The 21747-nt window shown below is 41.3% G+C and overlaps 1 protein-coding gene across 4 annotated transcripts in view; it reads left to right on the forward strand.

Annotated features, from left to right (window-relative positions):
• Positions 1-21747, forward strand: part of SLC16A14 (solute carrier family 16 member 14) — a 38315-nt gene that overhangs the window by 13121 nt on the left and 3447 nt on the right. The window contains exons 2-5 of one of the 4 annotated variants that reach the window (XM_039487418.1): positions 359-413; positions 2033-2309; positions 8115-8258; positions 15193-16185. In XM_039487418.1, coding sequence (XP_039343352.1) covers positions 2048-2309; positions 8115-8258; positions 15193-16185 — 1399 coding nt within the window. In that variant the 5' untranslated portion in view covers positions 359-413; positions 2033-2047. The remainder of the gene's footprint in view (positions 1-358; positions 414-2032; positions 2310-8114; positions 8259-15192; positions 16186-21747) is intronic. The other 3 variants (XM_039487420.1, XM_039487417.1, XM_039487419.1) reach the window with 3 other exon arrangements.

Here is a 21747-nt window from a genome sequence, read left to right on the forward strand (position 1 = left end):
CTATATAGCCTTACCGATGTCACCATTCTGTTGGCTTTGTCTTGTTTGTGCCTTGCCTATTATTAAGTTGTTGTTTCTGTGTTGACTGTTATTTGTGTAACAATGGCATTGAGATGTACTAGAAGGCAACATATGAATTTAATTTATCATTAGAATTCTGCAGGAATTGGATTTTGTTAGTGATGAATAAGGTCTCTTATTTATTGAAAAATATCACACATTACTTTGTTATGCATTTAATCTCTTAAAAATAGCTATTGTTTCAAGAATCATATTATACTATTAAATGGGGTACATAGAAGACCATCAGAAATTGTTTCACTGTTTCTAATATATTTTCTTTTGTCTGTTTCTGAAGCCACTTCCTGTTGCCATTTCTTCAGGGTGGAGAGAGAAAAAACACACCTTATCTGGTAACTTGTACCACTAAAGTTCCCAGTCTCTATGAAAACCTCTGTGGTGCTCCATAGTATTGTAATATTTGAATACATCACAGGATAAATGGAGAGTTGGTTCTGCATCTTGACTCGTTCAGTTAAAAATTGCCTGTAGAGTCACTTGAAATTATGTGTATTATTTCTGGGTTGTGCTCTTCATTTGTGGGGACTAAAGAACAAACCAAAAGTCAATTTAATTTGAGACCAAGTCCTCCATACCTTGTGCACTCAAACCTTCCCACTGTGCTAGATTCTGATCTACACTGACATAAATTTGGAGTAACTCACTGATCTCAGTGGAGTTACTATGGATTTACGACAGCATAACTGAAAGCCTAACAATGTAATTATACAGTATATCATACTGACTTTATTTAATTTATTTATTTAATCGGAGCTTGAGTTAAGCAAGGAAGGTAAGATCAGGCCCCTGCTCTATAATTTATGTAAGCAAAACATCTCGAAGATCATGGAATCTAAATATTTTTTCATTATTTTCTTCTTTCACCCTTGTCCCACCAATACGAAAAATAAGAAATCCCAAGATTACCATTCTTTCTGCGGAGAAAACCAATTGTATCTTTTTATTTATCTTTTATTTATTATTTCCTTTTTATTAAAAGCTTTATAATTTTGAACACAAAGACACAATCTATTTGTGGATCTGGGCCAAAGTGACAAATAAGGCAAATTATAATCAACACACATACATCGTATAGATAAGTACAAAACCCAGAAAGATACAAGCAATACACACACGGAGTGTATGGTTTTCCATGCATTTTATATTTAAACTTATTGAAATGCTGTTATTTTACTGAAAACCACATGAAGGACACATCTGCATTGAAACACAATAGTGAAAATATGGCTATGTCCAAATTTGTTATAAAACTGTTTCATTTTTTAAAAATCATGATCTAAATCGTGCCTCAAGCCCTCCATGTGTAGCTCTCATCCCTCCCACATGGGAGAAAGGGGTACCATTCACCTCTGCAATACCATCCCTGCTTCCTGAAACCCAGGAATGTGTGGGGGAGTGGAGTAGGCAGGGCTATCCTGAGAGTGGCTAAGAGAGATGAACATCATAATCCCACAGATTTTCTCATGGAAAAGCAGTACGTAGAGGTGGTCAAAAAAAAATTAGAGCTTCAAAAATGTAAATTTTCAAAATATTTCAATAAAAAAAATAAAGAAGAAGAAACTTTGAAAAAAATGTTTGTAAAATCCCCCTCCCCCATTGTTGGAACTATACGGCTGGTTGACACTTTGTGACATTTCAAAATGTTGAAAATGCAAAACAAATTCAGAAATATTTGTGCAACATTTTTTCATTTTTTTACCAGCTCTAGCAACAATGATCTAGCCGGAGGCTCTCTTACCTATTTACTTGTAGCAGTGGAGTTAAGGTTGTGGTTGAATAATACTGCCCTGTGGTCCCCAGACTGTTCCTGTATGCAGAAACACCACCAAATGCTGGAAAATAGGTTGAGGAACTATTTCATCCAAACTGTTAAAAAATAAGAACAAATAACTATTACAAACCTGTACCTGTTTTCTGTGCATACTAAAAGCATTTATTTTGTCCGTTTCAGAATACTGTGGGGAAAATGTGCACCACTCAAGAAGATATTGGATATGATTTTGAAGATGATTCAAAAGATAAAACAAAGACACTTAAACCTAATCCAAACATTGATGGCGGATGGGCTTGGATGATTGTCCTTTCTTCCTTCCTTGTACATATACTCATCATGGGGTCACAAATGGCCCTTGGAATACTTAACATGGAATGGCTTGAAGAATTCAGTCAAAGTCGAGGATTGACTGCATGGGTTAGCTCCCTTAGCATGGGTATTACATTGATAGTAGGTATGTTCCAATATAATTATATTGCAAAACTGTAAAGGTTTAACATATAAACCATCTCCCCCCATGCCAAGTATTTTCTTGCAGTATTCAAATATGGTAACTGAGTAGGCCATAGTGTTCTTGGACTGTAGTTTTAAAGTCATGAGGCCAAATTCAGTTGTCTACCATAGCAACTGATTTGGGCTGTGGGGCTAAAAATAGCCCCGTAGACATTCCCACTTGGGTTGGAGTCCAGGCTTCAAGCCCCTCCTTCTGGAACTTGGGCTCCAGACCGAGCTCTAAGGTCTATGCTGCTACTCTTAGCCCTGCAGCCCAAGGCACGCAAGCCTGAGTCAATTGACCTTGGGTCTAAGGGTATGTCTACACTACGGGATAATTCCGATTTTACAGAAACCAGTTTTTTAAAACAGATTGTATAAAGTCGAGTGCACGCGGCCACACTAAGCACATTAATTCGGCAGTGTGTGTCCATGTACCGAGGCTAGCGTCAATTTCCGGAGCGTTGCACTGTGGGTAGCTATCCCGTAGCTATCCCATAGTTCCCGCAGTCTCCCCTGCCCATTGGAATTCTGGGTTGAGATCCCAATGCATGATGGGGCAAAAACAGTGTCACGGGTGATTCTGGGTAAATGTCGTCACTCAATCCTTCCTCCATGAAAGCAACGTCAGACAATCATTTCGCGCCCCTTTTCACCTGGATTGCCCTGGCAGACGCCATAGCATGGCAACCATGGAGCCTGTTTTGCCTTTTGTCACTGTCACCGTATGTGTACTGGATGCTGCTGACAGAGGCAGTACTGCAGTGCTACACAGCAGCATTCATTTGCCTTTGCAAGGTTGCAGAGACGATTACCATCACTATTGCACCATCTGCCATTGTAAATTGACGATGAGATGATGGTTATCAGTCATTTTGTACCGTCTGCTGCTATCATAGGTGCTCCTGGCTGGCCTCGCTGAGGTCGGCCGGGGGTGCATGGACAAAAATGGGAATGACTCCTGGGTCATTCCCTTCTTTATGTTTTGTCTAAAAATAGAGTCAGTCCTGCCTAGAATATGGGGCAAGTGTACTAGAGAACCAGAGAGTACAGCTGCTCCGTGTCAGAGCCCCAGAGATCCCGCAGAAATGATGAGCTGCATGCCATTCTAGGGGGTGCCCCTGCAACAACCCTACCCGTTGCTTCCCTCCTCCCCCAACCCTCCTGGGCTACCGTGGCAGTGTCCCCCCATTTGTGTGATGAAGTAATAAAGAATGCAGGAATAAGAAACACTGACTTTTGGTGAGATAAAATGACGGGGAGGCAGCCTCCAGCTGCTATGATAGTCCAGGCAGGACATTAAAAGGTGTGCGGGGGAGAGGAGTGCAGCCTCCCGCTGCTATGATAGTCCAGGCAGTACAGAATCTTTTCTTTAGACATGAAAGGGGCGGAGCTGATGGAGCTCAGCCCCCAGTTGCTATAATGAGGATGGTTACCAATCCTTTTGTACCATCTGCCAGGAATGACCGGGAGTCATTCCTATTTTTCCCAGGAGCCCCCGGCCGACCTCACCGAGGCCAGCCAGAAGCACTCACAGGCTGATGATGACGATGGCTACCAGTCATTTTGCACCATCTGCCACTGGGAAGAGGATGCTGGTGTTCAGCGCTGCAGCACTCTGTCTATCAGCAGCATGCAATAGACATAGGGTGACATTGAAAAAAGGCGAGAAACGATTTTTTCCCCTTTTCTTTCAGGGTGGGGGAAAGGTGTAAATAGACGACATACACCCTGAAACACTCGGGAAAATGTTTTTGACCCTTCAGGCATTTGGAGCTCAGCCAAGAATGCAAATGCTTTTCGGAGACTGCAGGGACTGTGGGATAGCTGGAGTCCTCAGTACCCCCTCCCTCCTTCCATGAGCGTCCATTTGATTCTTTGGCTTTCCGTTACGCTTCTCACGCAGCACTGTGCTGAGTCCCTGCTGTGAGATTTTTTCAAATGCTTTGTCATTTCATATTCTGTAACGGAGCTGTGATAGAACAGATTTGTCTCCCCATACAGCGATCAGATCCAGTATCTCCTGTACGGTCCATGCTGGAGCCCTTTTTGGATTTGGGACTGCATTGCCACCCGTGCTGATCAGAGCTCCACGCTGGGCAAACAGGAAATGAAATTCAAAAGTTCACGGGGCTTTTCCTGTCTACCTGGCCAGTGCATCCGAGTTCAGATTGCTTTCCAGAGCAGTCACAATGGTGCACTGTGGGATACCACCCGGAGGCCAATACCGTCGATTTGCGGCCACACTAACCCTAATCCAACATGGCAATACCGATTTCAACGCTACTCCTCTCGTCGGGGAGGAGTACAGAAATCGGTTTAAAGAGCCCTTTATATCAATATAAAGGGCCTCATTGTGTGGACGGGTGCAGGGTTAAATCGGTTTAACGCTGCTAAATTCGGTTTAAACGCGTAGTGTAGACCAGGCCTATGACTTGGCACCACAGGCTTTTCTTTGCAGTGTAGACATACCCTGGCATGTGAGCCATGTAGTCAGAGGGAGGCAGAGAGCAGCAGTGAAGCTGGGGGGAAACAACAGTGAGGCGAGGAGGAAGAGCAATAGGCAGTCATGTAACATATATCTGAGTGGTGCCAGCTAACTGCCCGGTGGGGTCTGAATCAGTGGGTGCTGAATCAGTTGGCAGAAGGATCAGGAGTGGGAGAAAAATAATAGTCCTTCCAAAAAGCTTGGAGTCTATCTTAGAGTCAACTTGGGAGGTCGAGAGATAAGGCTGGAAGGAACAGAATTAGGGACTGATTCTTCACTATCTGATGCTTTGTGCTGTCATTTACACATATGCAAAGTCTAATACCCACTTTACACAAGTGTAAAAGATAGCACAAGGTGCAAGGCAGTGTAGAATCATATTTAGAGTCTGTCTGAAGTGTGAACAGCCTGCCTGGAAGAGGGGAGGCTTGGAGGAAGATGGAAGAGTCCCTAAAAGACCCCAAAATATTAGTGTAGCTGGGTCCCATTAAGTCTTAGTTCAATCCAGAAAAAATTGGTATATTCTCTGCTCGATGTAAGGTGAAATATCTGTCAATATTGTTGGAGTTAGGTGTACACATCCTACATGCTTAAACTCTGTGCAATCTCAGTTACTTCAGTAGGGTGCCAAGGAGTCCTAGTCAGGGCAGGATTTGACCAAACCCCCCAGAAAGCAAGGTAAATCTTGAATCATGCTAGGACAGTCGACATTTCCCTGTATCTTCCTAATACTCAGAAACTGTAGTTTATTTTTGGTCTTCAAGAATGAAAGGCAAACAAGTAACTAAAATATCTTTTAGTTGAAATATGTTAATCATTAATAATTAACAATGAAGATAATTTGGGATAAAATTAAGTTCCAAAGTCGCAAAGGCTTATAATAGTTAAAATGTCATTAAAATCACTAACACTCTCAGAGCGGCATTCAACCACTTATCCTCTGTGTTTATTTACATATTTCTTTGTCAGAGTTTTACAGACAGGCCTCTTATTTTCAGCTGAGTGGTGGGATGCACCACCTGCCTCTGCAAAAGTTGATACCATCACTAATACTTAAATCAGTGCAGGGAATGCTGCTCTCTGTGCTATTTAAAGGATAGATAGATAGATGTTGACTTTCAGAGATCTGTACAGTGACTAAACTAATCTAGATTAACAGGGTTGCAGAAGCAATTCCAATCCTTCTCTACCTGCCAGGTGTATTTGTCTGTTGCATGTATGCCTGAGAGAGCGCTTTCCAGATCTGCACTCCCAGGGATATAAGGTGCCATATTTTGGCTGTTAAACAGACCACATTTATTTGTTCCCCCTTCACCTGAGTGTAAATAGATTATCCTGTAGTACCTGTCACAGGCTCAGTGACACATTTATAAGGGTGGTTAAATAACAGCATCAAATGGGATCAACAGGACAAGTGCCAAGATAGATTAAACAGAAAGTTCTATGTAATCACATCCATAACAAGCAGTGCAGGGCCATCCACTGAGTCTGAATCACTAACATCAACAGTTTAGGATCAATATTAGAAGACACAGTAGCAATTTAAAAGACTCTGACATCCTGCTGAATCTTATAATTTTGTTAGGTACTCAGGTACCTAGGTAGAATAAAGGCACAATTTTGTTAAATCAAATGCAGGAATCACATTAAAAAAACAAAACGTACATCTCATAAGCAAAGGAACAGGATGTTTATGTGCAGTAATATCAACCACTGCACAAGATACAAATCTTACTTCATGCCTACTAAATACATAGCAGAGGACATTCTACAAATATGCATGCCCTTGAACGTGACAAAAGACTTATACTGTGGATGTTGTTTTCACTGTACATGGTGGCGTTCCTTCACCATGGTATTTGACAGTGGTTCATAGACTACTGTCATCTGCCTCCTCACTAAGTTTGCTGGGTGTCATGATGCTTGACATTTCTGAAAGTTGATGTGAGGATCAAGGATAGTTTAGAGTGAAACACCTGGGAAATGGATTACATCAATCACAAGTGTTGAGGGATGTATCCTTCAAAGAATGTCCAGAATCAGCTTGATATGATTGGTTGCTAAATTATGCTCTGTGACTTACCATGGGCAAATCCATCTGAGTAGGCATATAGCTACTCAAATGTGCTGCATTGGCAGTGGAAGTATACTGGGGTGTTGTAGCTGGCAGGCCCTAGATTTAAGTGTCAGGGAGATATTGAAAGGGTGTTCCGGAGGGCTCAAGAGTTTAGAATTAATTTTCCCAGCTGTCCAAAAGAGCCCATCTGTTGATCTTTAAGGCATGGAACAAGGCCCATCTTTTCTCAAGAATTTAGTTAATGGGGAATGGACTGATTATGTTATTAAATTCTATACATGCATCTAAGTCATAATAGAGTACATTTTATATATCAGTAAATACATAAATAAATAAAAGTATCTCTGCCTCTCCAGAGGCTGTGAAATAGCAACAAATCAAACTAAGGGGTGGATCTTTACTGTAAGATTTGGCCTTCATTTTCACAAATTTTGAGACAGCACAGTGTTTCTCAGCTGTACTGGATAAAAGGTTTCATTTCAGCTGGATCATCGCACCTCTGGGAGAGAGAAAGCCAATGTGAATATGGTCCCTGAGGTGAGGAAATCCTTCTTTAGAGCATGGAAGCAGACATTTTCACATTGCAACAGACAAATTAGTTGGTCTTCTGCTTAACTCACATCTTGCCTAATGAATCCCTGAGGAATGTAGATTCAGTGGCTAGAATCTTGATTCCACCTGAGAGTACAGTGTGGGGGGAGGGGAACACTGCAGTTAGAGGGAGGCAGTCGTGGTTCCCTCATCCCAGAGAAGCAGCGGTTGGGGAGAGTAGCTGGGTCAGGGAAGCAGCTACACCATTACTGGGGACTTTCCTCTAGCAGAGAATTAAACTGCTGAGGGGGAATTCTTTGCTGACCGTTTTTCGTTAATTTGGTTGCAGCAGCATGAAGTGGATTTAGGAGCAGGATTCTGTGGTCTACTAAGCATTTGCATTATCATAAGCCACTGCAGATGAAATAAAGAACTTTGAATTCAGGTATTGGCAGAGTTATTAGCCAAGGGCCTCAAGGGGTTAACTGAATGACATTTTTGAGGGCCTAAAGGGGTTAACAGGAAAAAATAATCCTTTTAATTGCATTTAACAATTTCAATTAAACTGTTTCATATTTTGTTTGAAAATGATAGTTAAGGCTTTTAATAAGTTTCACAGTAAGGGCTTTACACAAACCTTTTAGCAAATTCTTCTTCATGTTCTGTGACAGGTCCTTTCATTGGTTTATTCATTAACACATGTGGGTGCCGCAAGACAGCAATAATTGGAGGGATCTTGAATGCCCTAGGCTGGGTATTGAGTGCCTATGCCTCAAATGTACATTACCTCTTCATTACATTTGGCGTGACAGCTGGTAAGCAAATATTTATATTTGGAAATGCTTTTAAATAGTGTCAGTGTCTTCTGGCAGTCCATTTGCTGAGAACATGAGAGAAGCTAAGATTGTTCTTGGGTCATTTTAATATTTGATTTTTTTAAAACTTCTGATAAAGTGATTTTAGGTGGGGAAATGCCATTTAACAATTTTTCGTTTAGTTTATTCAGCTTGCACAGTCAAACTAATGTTATTGTGCTATGGTTTTAGACATAATAGACAAGGTTCTGCTCTCACTTTGAGGTCAGCGGAGTTATTCCAAATTAATACTGATGCATGTGATAGATTGTAGTCCAATGGGCCTGATTTTTATTCCACACCATTTTTACATTAATGTAACTCCATTGTCTTTAACAGAATTATACTAGTGAAAGTGAGAGCACCATCAGATCATATGGCTATTTTTGTCGTGCAAGTTCTATCATACAGCATGTGAAGATGTTTTGTCAGTGGTGGGATGGCATAGAGGTCACCCAGCCATGCCACCTTTCAGTCAGAGATGGCACCACAGGCTGGTCCTGCCTTGGTTTATTAACAAGTCCAGAAAGACCTTTTTTAGTCAGAGGGCACCCCCTCTTCCAAGGGTCTCATTTAATTAGTAACAGTCATAAGCATAACTAGGACCTTACTCAGATACAGCAGGGGCATTTGTCATCTCAGGCTCAGTCCAGCTAGTTCCTTCCTTCAAGATACTCTTCCTTCCTGTGCCTGGAAAGAGTTTCTTATTTTGTTCTGCAACCTTTCCCGGTTCCTTCTTTGGAGTCCTCCTTTTCTGTGCTTCTTTAAGCAGGAGTCCCCTACTTGGAACTACGCTGTATTTTTCCTCCTTCACTCTCTCCTTAAACTGAAGTTCCTCCCCAGATCTCCTCTCTGAAAGTGAGTTATTTTAACAAATCGTCTAGTCCTTCTTAAGGTGGAGCCCTCAATTCTTCTCTCTGGAGCTGAGTTGTGGGTTAGTCAGCTGTAGGGCCTTTGCCAGCTTCTCCCTCAGCTGGCACTTTCCCTTCATTAGCCCTCTAGGTGCTTCACAGATCAGCCTTACCCTGCTGATATCTCCCGGTCTGCTCTGATATGAGGGAGGAGACTACTTTTATGCTGGTTCCCTTCCCCCAGTTTATCTGCAATTTGTTGGGGGACAGTGGATCTCTGCCCCACCCTCTCTGAAGGACTCCTGGTCCTGGGCTCTTAAAGAGACAGTGATGGGATTTCCTCCCAAGTGCCACTCATATCTATCTATCTATCTATAACACACACACACTTTATATCTATATCTATAGATATATCTATATCTACATGGGCTGACCTCTAGGCACAACTGCCTTTAAAGGGCAGACACAGCGCTATCACAAAGCTTCCCCCTCAAGAGCCAATCTATATCCAAAATGTAGACTCGATCAAAGTTATCATTTAGCCATGTTCCCCAGACAGGGAGGCACTTTTTGTTTAGCTGCTACCAGGAAGACAACCAGTATACTTGGCAATATCTTTATCATGGGAACCGTCCTTGGCAATAGCCTTATCTTCATCAGAAAAATTTAAGTAACCAGGATCTGAGGTCTTATAGACTAACAGACGTATTGGAGCATGAGCTTTCGTGGATGCATCCGACGAAGTGGGTATTCACCCTCGGAAGCTCATGCTCCAATACGTCTGTTAGTCTATAAGGTGCAACAGGACTCTTTGCTGCTTTCTTTGGAGTAGAGCTCTTTGGTTTTTTTTAGCAAGGGTGTGGTTGTGGCTTTACCTTGTAGCTTTGTCACTGTCCCATGTCTTTGGACCTATGGCCAGGCAGCTCTTAGCTTCAATCAGCTGAGAGTACCTCCTGGCTCAGTCCATCTTTTTGTTGTAGTGGCGTCACCCAGCATGATTCCAGTTCTTTTCACAAGGTGGTCACTTCAGCCTAGAGGCTCTCCAGCTCTTTATCTTTAGCCAAATTGGACTTCAAGCCTGGTTGCACCTTAAGTTCTGGAGCTTAGTCAGTCCCTTCTGCATCAACAAACACTACTATTTCTCAGTGTCTTTTTCAAGTCTGGGATGAGCCAGCTTCTGTTCTTGCTGTATATTTGTGCTAAGATTCTTTTGCTTTCTGGGAAGAGAAACTAACTCGGAAAACCTCCCTAATCTTGATAAAAAAGTCGCAGTTAAAAGAAGGGACCAATATGAACTGCAGAAAATCTATGACCCAGAAAACTTCTGTGCTTCCCAAATTTGATGCTAGAGAGAGGACCAGATTGTACTTCAATTAGACTCTTTTAACCAAGCCTAATCTCAAAAGCATCTCATAAGTGTAACTGCAAACTGAATTTGACATCGTGTTTTCATTGTTGTCTCAAGACAGAAAAGAGTATTAGATTTTTTTTAAAAGAGCTGAGTGAAATTTGGAACTTTTGTCCAGTGAGAAATTCTAACATTTCAGCATTTGTTTTTGTTCCAAATTGGGATGAAAAATTGAAATTAGGAATTTTTTCATGTAACAATCCATGAAATTTTTTTGTCTGTTTCAAAATTTTTGATCAAAATGAAACATTTTGACATCCCCAAATCAAAATGTTTCATTTCAGTTTAGTGAGCTGACTTGAAACACTTTGCTTTGAATCAGTTCAATATTAAAATGCATTTTCCCATAGTGGCACATTGCCTTATGGGAGTTGTAGTTCAGAAGCATGATGCCCTCATTCTCCCTAATGGCCAGACTTCATCTCCCATAATGTACCAATGGTCACAACAGACATGTGACTTCCATGATGCTTGGCTAGAGGCAAAAGTCACATTACACTATGGGACATGTAGTCCTCTAGGGAGCCTGTCCTGTAGGAGAGATTGAGGGCCTGAACTACAACTCCCATGATGCAATGTGCTGATAGAGAATTGCAGTTTAAAATTTTCCAGGTCAGTTCAAAATACAAGTCTCCTGATTCTGATCAAACCAACCCAAAATGAAATATTTCATTTAGATTTTCCCAGCAGAAAATCAATTTTTTTTTAACAAACTTAAATTTCATTTTCTGTGGAACAATCATTCTGACGGAAAATTCCCAACTGGCTCTAATTTTTTATTATTATTATTTATTTGTTGATACATAGTTTGAAAAAAAGCAATGGAACTGACTGACCAGATATAGGGCCTGATCCTACAGTTCTTGTGAAGTCAACCCTCCCTTTGGTTACCACAGGAGTTTTGCCTGTGTAAAAGCTCCTTGATTTGGCCATGTAATGTAACTGGTATACCATGAACTACATTCAACCCTGGTGTAACTTTACTGAGATGCAGCCAAACCTTTTTACCATACCACATAATTTCTCTTGCTCTTTCTCAGAAAATGACATAGGGATGTCAGTTAACCATTTACACTTTTAATGAGCACAGTAGAAGAATATAAATTAGTATATGTATATCCATTGAAATGAAGGAATTGTAGCAAGCCTAAGGGATGACTAAACTTACAAAAGAAGCATTTGGTGATATGCTGAGGGTGAGGACTACATCTTTACAGCATTATACCATAAGCAAAAATCCTTTATGTACAAAAAAAGTCTCTATTTGCATAGATAGAGGAAGAACATAAGCCTTTGTTGAGCAATGGCTTTAGTACACCAAAGGTATCAGGAGGATGCCAGTGGTGATGAAGTTTCTTGTAGAGAACTGGCGGCTGCTGGCCTGCCTCCCCAGAACAGGATGGAATGACACCACACCCAGAATCTGGTTCAGGCTCTTTTCCCCAGGGCTTTAGCTTTATTATTTCTACAGAAAGCTAGCACAGCACATCAATCATCCCCACCTCTTACTCCAGAGTTTTCTACAGAGGCCTACTGCTCCCTGCAGGTTTCCACTCTACAGGACACCTGTCTGAGAATTATTTGCAAACCCTCCTCTTCCTCCTTACTCCCAAATCCAGGGGCTTCCTATCAGAGCCTTCTTGCTTCTGGAAGCTCTTGCCTCAGTTCTCCTACCAGCTCTCTGCCTGGGAGTTACGCTGCTCTAGAGACCAAACTGCTTCCTATAGGTTCCCTTTTAGTTTCACAACTATCTCCCTGGCTTTCATAATCATCACCTGATTCCTAGCTTTTCAGTCTCAGCTGGGAGGTAGCTGAGTCATCACAGATGAGTCTTGGCCCAACTCCCCTTAAGGGGTCAGCCGCCCTGTGACAAGGACTATCTTTCCAAACTCATTAAGACATGTAAGGTCTGACATAACTTAGTCACATATTGTAGATTGTTGTAACTTCTCAGATGGTCTGACCTTTTAACATACTGGTTATCTGTCACAAACTAGAGTACCTCTAATCCCAGAATCCCTCATCAAAAGGTAGTTAATTCACAGCTGTGAGACAGGATGGCAGAAATCTCTGCAAGAAATAATTAAGGAACAATTTTTGTGTTTCTTATCCGAGCAACACTTCCATTGAAGAGGCTCTGGATGTAATGCCTCTAGAAAGATGTGTTTGCAACATGAAGCAAGGTGTAGTTCAGGCTCTCACTGAGCTCAACTGGTGGAAAAAAGATTTGATGTTTGGTCTTTCCCAAAAGGATAAACCAGAAACTACAAGTTGTGTGGAAAAAGCCAAGAGTGATGAATATGGAAAGAAATCTTTTTGGAAATTCTGGTGAGATCTAAATGAAGTTCCCAGCCCCCAAAAAATCCTTTAAAGAAATTTCCACAAAATCTGCAGCATTTCTGTAAAGAATTTTCTTCTGCTTTTCTATTCTACTTGGTATCATTTTATTGATTCTATTAGAGATCACAATGATATCAAAACATTGATGTATAATTAACTCTCATCAGGGCAGGGAGCCTTGCCTGTATGACTCTTTCCTTATATCTGGAGTACCCTTAGGTATAAAGGAATCAGTTCTCTCTTTTTTTCATCCTGTCCAAGGAAACCAGACCAAAACTATCGAACTGCAAAATGTAATATGTAGAAATAAATAGCTAACATAAAAACGGTATCTGTGTTCTCTAGAGAAATCTGACTGGAGGTTTCAAATGAGATTGAGAAGAACTGGGACACTATCAGTGGAGTAATTCTGGTACAAAATTGGGATCAGGGAGATGTCAGGGATATTCCCCTGCAATGCCATGAGACCTCCCTTCACTGCAACACCAAAAAAGGTTCCCACACTTGTTGTTTTCTCTCCATTGCCCTTAAAAAAGGCCCCCAGCACACACTTACCTTGGCCTCCTACCAGCGGTGCAGTTTTTGACTGGCTCCCATCCTGCGCTGTAGTGTTCAGGTGGCTCATTGCATGCCCACCCTCCTGCCAACGCTGGGGTTCTCAAACTGGGGGTTGGGACCCCTCAGGGGGTCACAAGGTTCTTACATGGGGGGTTGCAAACTGTCAGCCTCCACCCCAAGCCCCGCTTTGCCTCCAGCATTTATAATGGTGTTCAATATATAAAAAGTGTTTTTAATTTATAAGAAGGGGTCACACTCTGAGGCTTTCAATGTGAAAGGGGTCACCAGTATAAAAGTTTGAGAACCATTGTGCTAACGCCATCAGTTTATTTTTTTTCTCTTGCCAACTCCTCTTGATGTACGGTCTTCCTACAACCCCCCCCCCCCATTTCCAACAAACTCCTAGAATGTCTTCTCCTCAACTCCCAGGCTCATCTCCATGAATCTCCCCCGTCTCTCCCATCTTTCTCTCCAGACTCATTCTAACCCTCTCAACTCAAAGCCCCTTATTCTCTCTTCCCCAAACTGCCTCTCGCCCCCGGCTCTTTCACCTCCTCCACATCCTTACAGCTTCTTGTCCCTTTCCCAAAATATCCCTCTTGGTTTCCCCTATGTCCTCTCCAGTGCCTGTGCACCCCAACTGCTGTCCCCCCTTTGTCCTGGCCCCAGAACCCCCTGGTTTTGGCCTAAGGGAGGGGAATAGAGGGAGCCACACCCATTCAGCTCCTCAGTCCCTCATAGGTGGAGGGGAAGGGCCCATATAAGGATCCTGCCATGCCTGTCCAGCAATGGGAGAAGGGGGGACAGAGAGCCCTCTGTTGGCAGGAGGGTACTATTACAGCTGCCACGCTGCCTCAAGCCCTATCTATTAGCTGATGTGGTAATACCTTTTATTCTTAGCTTCTCCTCTCTGTCTTCTCCCCTACGCAGCCAACAAAAATCAGGGGGCAGAGAGGGGACAAAGGGAATGGCATTGTCAGCCCCCTCCCTCACAGCCTGAAAGTGAAGGGGAGATGTTCCCCTCTGCCATCTCCTATGATTACACCTATGTATACTGTGTTGCATGCAGTGTTGCAATGGGCTTTGGATCATGTATCAAAAGCAGCCCATGGAGTTATAAAATGTGTCCTACAGTCACCCCCCCCCACACACACACACCCTGCAGTTGCAAAGTGAGGAAAAACTGACTAGCTGCAGTTAACTTAAAAAGCAAGTAATTTCTATTTTCTGTCAAATAAGATACAGGTATAAGCAAATATTATGGCTGTGTGCATATACAATTAAAAATTAAAATCTATGTACATTTATTCCCACATCTACCACTGACTTGCTACATAACCTTGGGCAAGTTACTTGGGACCTGATTTTCAGAAGTGCTGAGCGCGCACAGCTCCTGATGATGTCATATTGATACATGACTGCCCAACACCTCTGAAAATATCTACAGCCATTAGCCTCAATATGGCTTGGTTTTTCTATATGTAAAATGGGACAATACCTACTTTTCAGGGATTAATTAATTTGTGTTTGGAAAGTACTATGAATATTGGATTGAAGGAAATGATAAATGCAAAGTATTTATTTATTATATTTATATAGAAAGTAGGCATAGCCCTTGTATTACTGGTATGTTGCTAATGTGGCTCTCGCTGCTGCAGAGTTTGGGCATCTCTGCTGTATACCTTGCTAAATCTGGATGATTTCAGTAGAGTAGCATGTGATGTTTTTATTTTCACAGGTGTTGGGAGTGGCATGGTTTACCTTCCTGCAGTGGTCATGGTAGGACGGTATTTTCAGAAGAGAAGAGCACTAGCTCAGGGACTTAGTACCACTGGAACAGGGTTTGGAACATTTCTAATGACTGTTTTACTGAAGTATCTATGTAAGGAATTTGGATGGAGGAATGCAATGTTCATCCAGGGTGCTGTGTCTCTGAACCTGTGTGTTTGCGGAGCACTCATGAGGCCGCTTTCTTCCAAGAAGGATGCCAATGAAAAGGGTGTTGAGAGAAACAATAGTGAAGATTATCATGCAAAAGCTCTGTTCCACTCTGCAAAGCCCATAAAATCGAATGGGGTAGTACATGAAGAGCAAGAGGAAAAAGAAGGGCCAGCTAATGTCGAAGTGCTTGATAATGGGACAATGGAGTGCAAAGGTAAAAGCAGACATGGAAAGAATTTGTATGCTCTTTGCATTCTTAAGAGAGTGAGCCAGCTGACTGTTACAATCAAGGATGGGTTTGGAACATGGTACTCCAGCTACTTTGGGGCTGCATCACTTTTTACCAATAGAGTATTTGTGGCCTTTGTGTTTTGGGCATTGTTTGCGTACAGCAGCTTTGTTATTCCTTTTATTCATCTTCCAGAAATTGTCAAACAGTATAATTTATCCACACAGAATGATGTGTTTCCTTTGACCTCGATTATAGCTATAGTTCATATATTTGGTAAGGTGATCCTTGGAATCATCTCTGATTTACCCTGCATCAGTACTTGGAATGTCTTCCTGATAGCTAACTTCACTCTTGTCATCTGTATTCTTATTTTGCCATTAATGCATACATATATTGGCCTGGCAATGGTTTGTGCCCTAATAGGATTTTCCAGTGGGTATTTTTCTCTAATGCCTGTTGTGACTGAAGATTTAGTGGGGATAGAGCACCTTGCAAATGCTTACGGCATCATCATTTGTGCCAATGGGATATCTGCACTGCTAGGACCACCGTTTGCAGGTAAATAGTTCAAGTTTCAAATCAACATATGCATCTGTGACTATATCTGAATTATTATATACTTGTGATATTATAATAATGCGGATAACAAAATTACAGCAGCTCCCGCTCTGATTAATGTCCCATTTTACATGTATGTGTTTACAGAATACATTCCCCACCCTCAGTACAAACTCCATCCTTGCAAGTCATTCGAGCTCTGTTACAAACTGTCATTTTTATGGTACATTGTTTAATATAATTGTATATACACATTTTCTAGCATAGAAAGGGTTAACATATTTACTTCTGTGTTTTGTGTATCAGAGTTTACACCTGCCGTGTGCATATTTCCAGATGAGAAATCTGCTGTAGTAGGGGTTGCCACTGTGCATCAAGGGAGGGAGATTTCATCGTGGGGGAGCACAGACTGGTTTGTACCATCACCTTCTATGGTGGGTCCACCAGGTAGATTTAAATTGTGTTTGTGCTCCAGCAGCATAGGCTCATCAACAACTGCCTTGGCTTTGCCTGATTATCAGACAACACTGTCCAATATTGGGACTGTTCTGCATGCTCCTCCCTCGCCCCTGGGAGAAGTGAAGTTGCAGGCATTGCTACAGCTCTCCTCAAATGAACTTGGAGGGAATCAAGCCCCTTCATTGTAAGTTATCCATTACAAAGGAATGTGGAGGCAGATGTCAAAAATACTCCTTAAAAATAATACCTTGGCCCAGACTGTGACTGTCTTTTTTGGGTGCATGAGTCAGAAGAAAGCAATCAGGTGCAATGGGTCATCTTCAGTCGGGGATAGCATGGTCACTGAGCTGGGCTAGAGCCACCACCAGTATTGGGAGAGCTATAGTCCCTCTCTCTTTCTCTGTACCTGTCAGCCATGCTGGAATGATGTAGACGAGAGCACATGCTGAATCCTTTCAAAGGGTAGCAAAACTACAACTCTACTGTGCATTCTCCCAAACCCTGTCAGCCAGAATTGATCCCAGTAAGAGTTAACATGCCCATGTCTCAGGGGAGAATTTGGCCTTTAATTAAAAAAAAAAAAAGATACAGTGATTGCTCTAAAACAGCTAGCCCTTCTGCTTTTATATTATGAACCAATGTGGATAACATGGTAACAGGAGTTTATTTTGTGTTTCAAAGCTTTTGAAACAATCTGAATGCAGAATTGAATTGCATCAGTCAAGGAATTGAGGTTGATGTATGGGTTGTCACCATGCTAAACTCATACTTCTTGAGAAAGATCTTAGAAGGACTTTATCTCTATGTGGGTTCTTAAAAACTTTGTTTTCCTTGAACAAGAAATGTGGACAGCTCATTGAAATGTGCTTGTACAAACAGCAGTTGGAACAGTGTCCTGACTTAACCTGCCTGGCACAGATGTGGTGTCAAGAATTCCAAAGAGGAAATAGTGAGGCAATAGCTAAGAGTAAGTGATGCAACAGCTGGCTTTAAGTTCCCATGTTATTTTAGCTCAGACCTGATAGATGCAGATTGTGGCAGGTATATAATTTTGGGGCCAGCATTGGTTAGCATCTGCAAATTTGAGCCCTGCTTCATTCTAAACTTTCAGTGGAGAGAGTGAAGCTATTTTTAGAGATTGTTCAATATAGAAAACATATTTCATTCCAAGTTTTTAGGTGATCTACCACAATCTTAATATTGTTAAGTAATATTGTTATTTATTACTTGAGCTCAGAACACCAGGATGTGAAGATATGCAGAACAAGTTCTTCTATGTTTTCTAAAATATCTCTTTTCAGTAAAACTGCAGCATTTAAAGCCATTTCTCATTGGAACATGTCTGCCAGAAGACTTGCTTGTGTTGCTCCTGGGCAGAATTTTAATAATTTAAACTCAATTTCTCCTATTCTAGAGGCCCATGTTCCATAGGAGCCAGCATATCCCCAATGCAGGGTGGTGCTAGCCACAAATTTGTATGGTCAGAGCTGCACTGGCAGTTGTTCCATAATTGTCCTTTATGGGGTTTCCTCAGAAGCATCTAATTCTGGCCACTGTCTGGGAGAGGATATGGAGCAGATGGAAAATTGATCTAACCTAACAGTACAAATCCTATGTATTGATTCAGTGCATCTGTTCAGAAGTATCTGTTAGCAGCATTCCTATGAGCTCTGGCCACAAACTAAAGCTTCCCCCGGTAGAAGACTTGAGGGAGTTACACAGGGTCACCTGGAGCCCACAGCTCCAACCCTAAAACTTCCAGAATCTCAAGGAATACAAGCCCAAATCCCAGTTTATTAACAGTAACAGAGGGAAACAAATTAAAACAAACAAACAAAAACCAGGCAAATCCCATACTCTACTCTTTTGTTAGGCTCTTTAGTACAGGCCATTGCTTAACAAGAGCTTGCCGCACACTGATTTCCCCTAACATCTCTCTTAAGCTTAAACTGGTTGCTGAATGGTTGGGCTCTCATGGGGTATGTCAGCTGGGCCAAATAATCCACCATCTAGGCCAACTGCTCATACAACCAATAAAATTGTTGCATGCAAATTAGCTATAGCGTACGGGTGGTGATTGGTTAAGTTTAGGGTGACCAGATGGGATGAAGAAAATATCAGGACACATGTGGGGGGGGGAAGTCCCGCCGGTGGAGAAAAAAAAAAAAGCGCGTAGTCCCGGAGTCCCGCCGGCAGATGGGAAAAAAAAAAGGCAGAGTCCTGCTGGTGGAACAAAACAAAACAAAAAAAACAGGAGTGCGAAATATCGGGACAAATTGCATCCCAACCAAACATCGATCGGGACGCAGGACAAACGCCTAAAAATTGGGACAGTCCCGATTTTATCGGGATGTCTGGTCACCCTAGTTAAGTTACCTCTGCTATCATAATGGTCTAGACTCTTGGTATGGCATAGATACATGCCTTGCTGTCACACATTTGTAATTTGTATCCTAACCACAAGCATTTAACACCCACAAGTTCAATTGCCATTGGTAGTAGGTAGCAGGAAGGGGTAATGGCAGGACCGGCTCTAGGCACCAGCAAACCAAGCACGTGCTTAGGGCAGCACAATTTCAGGGGCAGCATTCCGGCCACCTTTTTTTTTGTGCTCTTGGAATTTGTTTTTTTTTTTATTTTTTGCTAGGAGCGGGGAAAAAACCAAGAGCCAGCCCTGGGTAATGGATGATTCCTTGCATCAACTTTTATTAACCTGGCCCCATGATTGACTCACTCAAGAACATAAGACTTGAGTAGTGTAATGTTTTCAATTTACTTTATTTTTTTTTTCTTTTCAATAGTCTTATGATATAATTAACCAAAATTAAATGTTTGCATTCAATACCAGAGAGTAGTTTCATTACATAAACATTTATTGTGTAACTAGTATTAAATGCGACATATATTACATAAAGTTATTTTCTTCAAGGCGGGAAATGATATTATTTCCAACATTTGGTCTAAATAATGTACAGATCAAGAGTCTTATTCTTGAAAAATTGTCTCATACTATTCCACAGAAACAGTATCTTCCTGTGGGAACAGTGACAGTACTTTGCATGTTATATAGAGTATTTCATCAGAAGATTTGACTATGTTTTACAAATATTAATTAGTTATCACAGCTACCCAGTGATTTGGGTAAGTATTTTTTACCCATTTTACATTTGGGTAAACTAAGCCACAGAAGAATTTATTGAATGCACAAGATCACACAATGAGTCAGTGGCACAACTGGGAATAGGACCCAGGACTCTTCTTTAATTAGTAGACAATACTCTCTCCCTTGGAAAATAGAGAAGATGGTGGACTGTACTTTTTCTCTTTGTCCCAGTACATTTTATGCTTTGTTAATTCAGCTGTTTTTTCCCTCATGAACAAAGTTAACCTCTTAATTGTGCAATATGCTGGGCATAATTCCAAGCTGCGAAATAGAGGAAGAAGGGTGTCAGCAGTGAACAGAGCAAACCAAAAGGGGAGAAGAGGAGATACCTATGCAGTTATACATAAGGCAAATTTGTGAAGTCATATTTAAAAGAGATTGTAAAAGTTACAGCAGCCCAGGTAAAAGGGTCACACATTCTGACAACTTACATGCGTGTTTACGCCATAATTAATTAATTCTCATTGAGCTAATTGGGAATTTTATATGACTGAAGACTGCAGGATTGGGCTCTTCATGACTTGGGCTCAATTGTATCTTCAACCAATCATATGCAACACCAATTAGAATGAATTCTATGGTCCTTGTTAAGACAAAACTCCCATAAACTTCAGAGGGAGTTCCATCTATGCAATGACTGTCGGATTGGGCCTATTTACTTCACCGGGAATTTTATACATGTATTCAAGTGCCTATGTTGGCCCTCTGTATTTAGTACCAACTCCATCACCTACATATACCGTAGCTGGGTTAAATAAAATAAACTGGGTAAAATTCACCCTGTGAACAGTGCTAGCATGAGTCCTATGTGTAAGTTAAACCTTCATGCTTCCCTTTGCACAGAGGTGAATTTCACCCAGGGACATTTTCTGGACTACTGAGTTAGCAGTCCTGACAGAAGAGATTTTTTCTATTTAAAATTATTTCCTTCACTTTTTCTTTATTATAATCAGAATTTTAAAAAAAAACAACATGCAGAAGTGGCAGGGACAATATGGGTCAGAGAAAGAAGAACAATTAAATAGGGTTAGCCAAGTCAGCCCCCTTTGTACTCAGAGGGACGTTAGAAGCAATTTGCTTTATTCCTTTCTCTAGCTGCTGGTATAGGATTTATATTTGTTGTCTGGGCTGGAGTTGATGAAGATTGGAGAAACAGAAGCATTCAGAATTTGGTGATCTAGCTTTGCTATTGGGATTTATGTACCAAACAAGGATCAAAATCATACATGAAAGAAATCTGAATAAAACAGAAGGTCTGAGTTACAGACTTTAGCAAATGAGCAGTGTAGGGTCTTCAGATACATGTATCACACATCCAGAGACTTATGGGAGCCTAGGACTAATTTAGTCTATGGGAATTTTGAATTTGTGAGTCATTCACTATCTGTGACTTGTTCTAGAGCTTGGATGGAGGACTGAAAACATCTCCATTTACTATTTACATAGTTAGGATGGTATAGCAGATTGAATAGGAGCTCCTAAAGTCTAATACCACCTGTGCAACTCACTCACTGTATGGCTTGGGGTAATTACTTACTATGTAAGTTTCCCATTTGTAAACTGGGATAGTAATACTGATCTTTCAATATATGGCCTGATTCTCCACTGCCTTGTACCTTGTATAACCATTTATACCTTTGCAAATGTGAATGTAAAACAGTCATTCTGATTTAGCAGCATTTTACATCGATTTTCCACAGGTGTAAATGACTATACCAGGTGCAAAATAGTGGAAAATCAAGCCTGTAAAGTGCTTTGTAAATGTTAAATATTAAATTAAATACTAAATATCAGTTGAGCCAGATCCTTGCAATGTAAATCAGTGTAGCTCCACTGAAGTCAATGAAACTATGCTGATTTACACCAGCTGAGGATCAGGGTGTTCCCCAGTGCCTCTGTAGTACAACAACATGTTTTTAAGTTTACTTACAGTTAACGCA

The sequence above is a fragment of the Mauremys reevesii genome, linkage group 9 (genome assembly GCF_016161935.1).
Source record: "Mauremys reevesii isolate NIE-2019 linkage group 9, ASM1616193v1, whole genome shotgun sequence".
Taxonomy (NCBI): domain Eukaryota; kingdom Metazoa; phylum Chordata; order Testudines; family Geoemydidae; genus Mauremys; species Mauremys reevesii.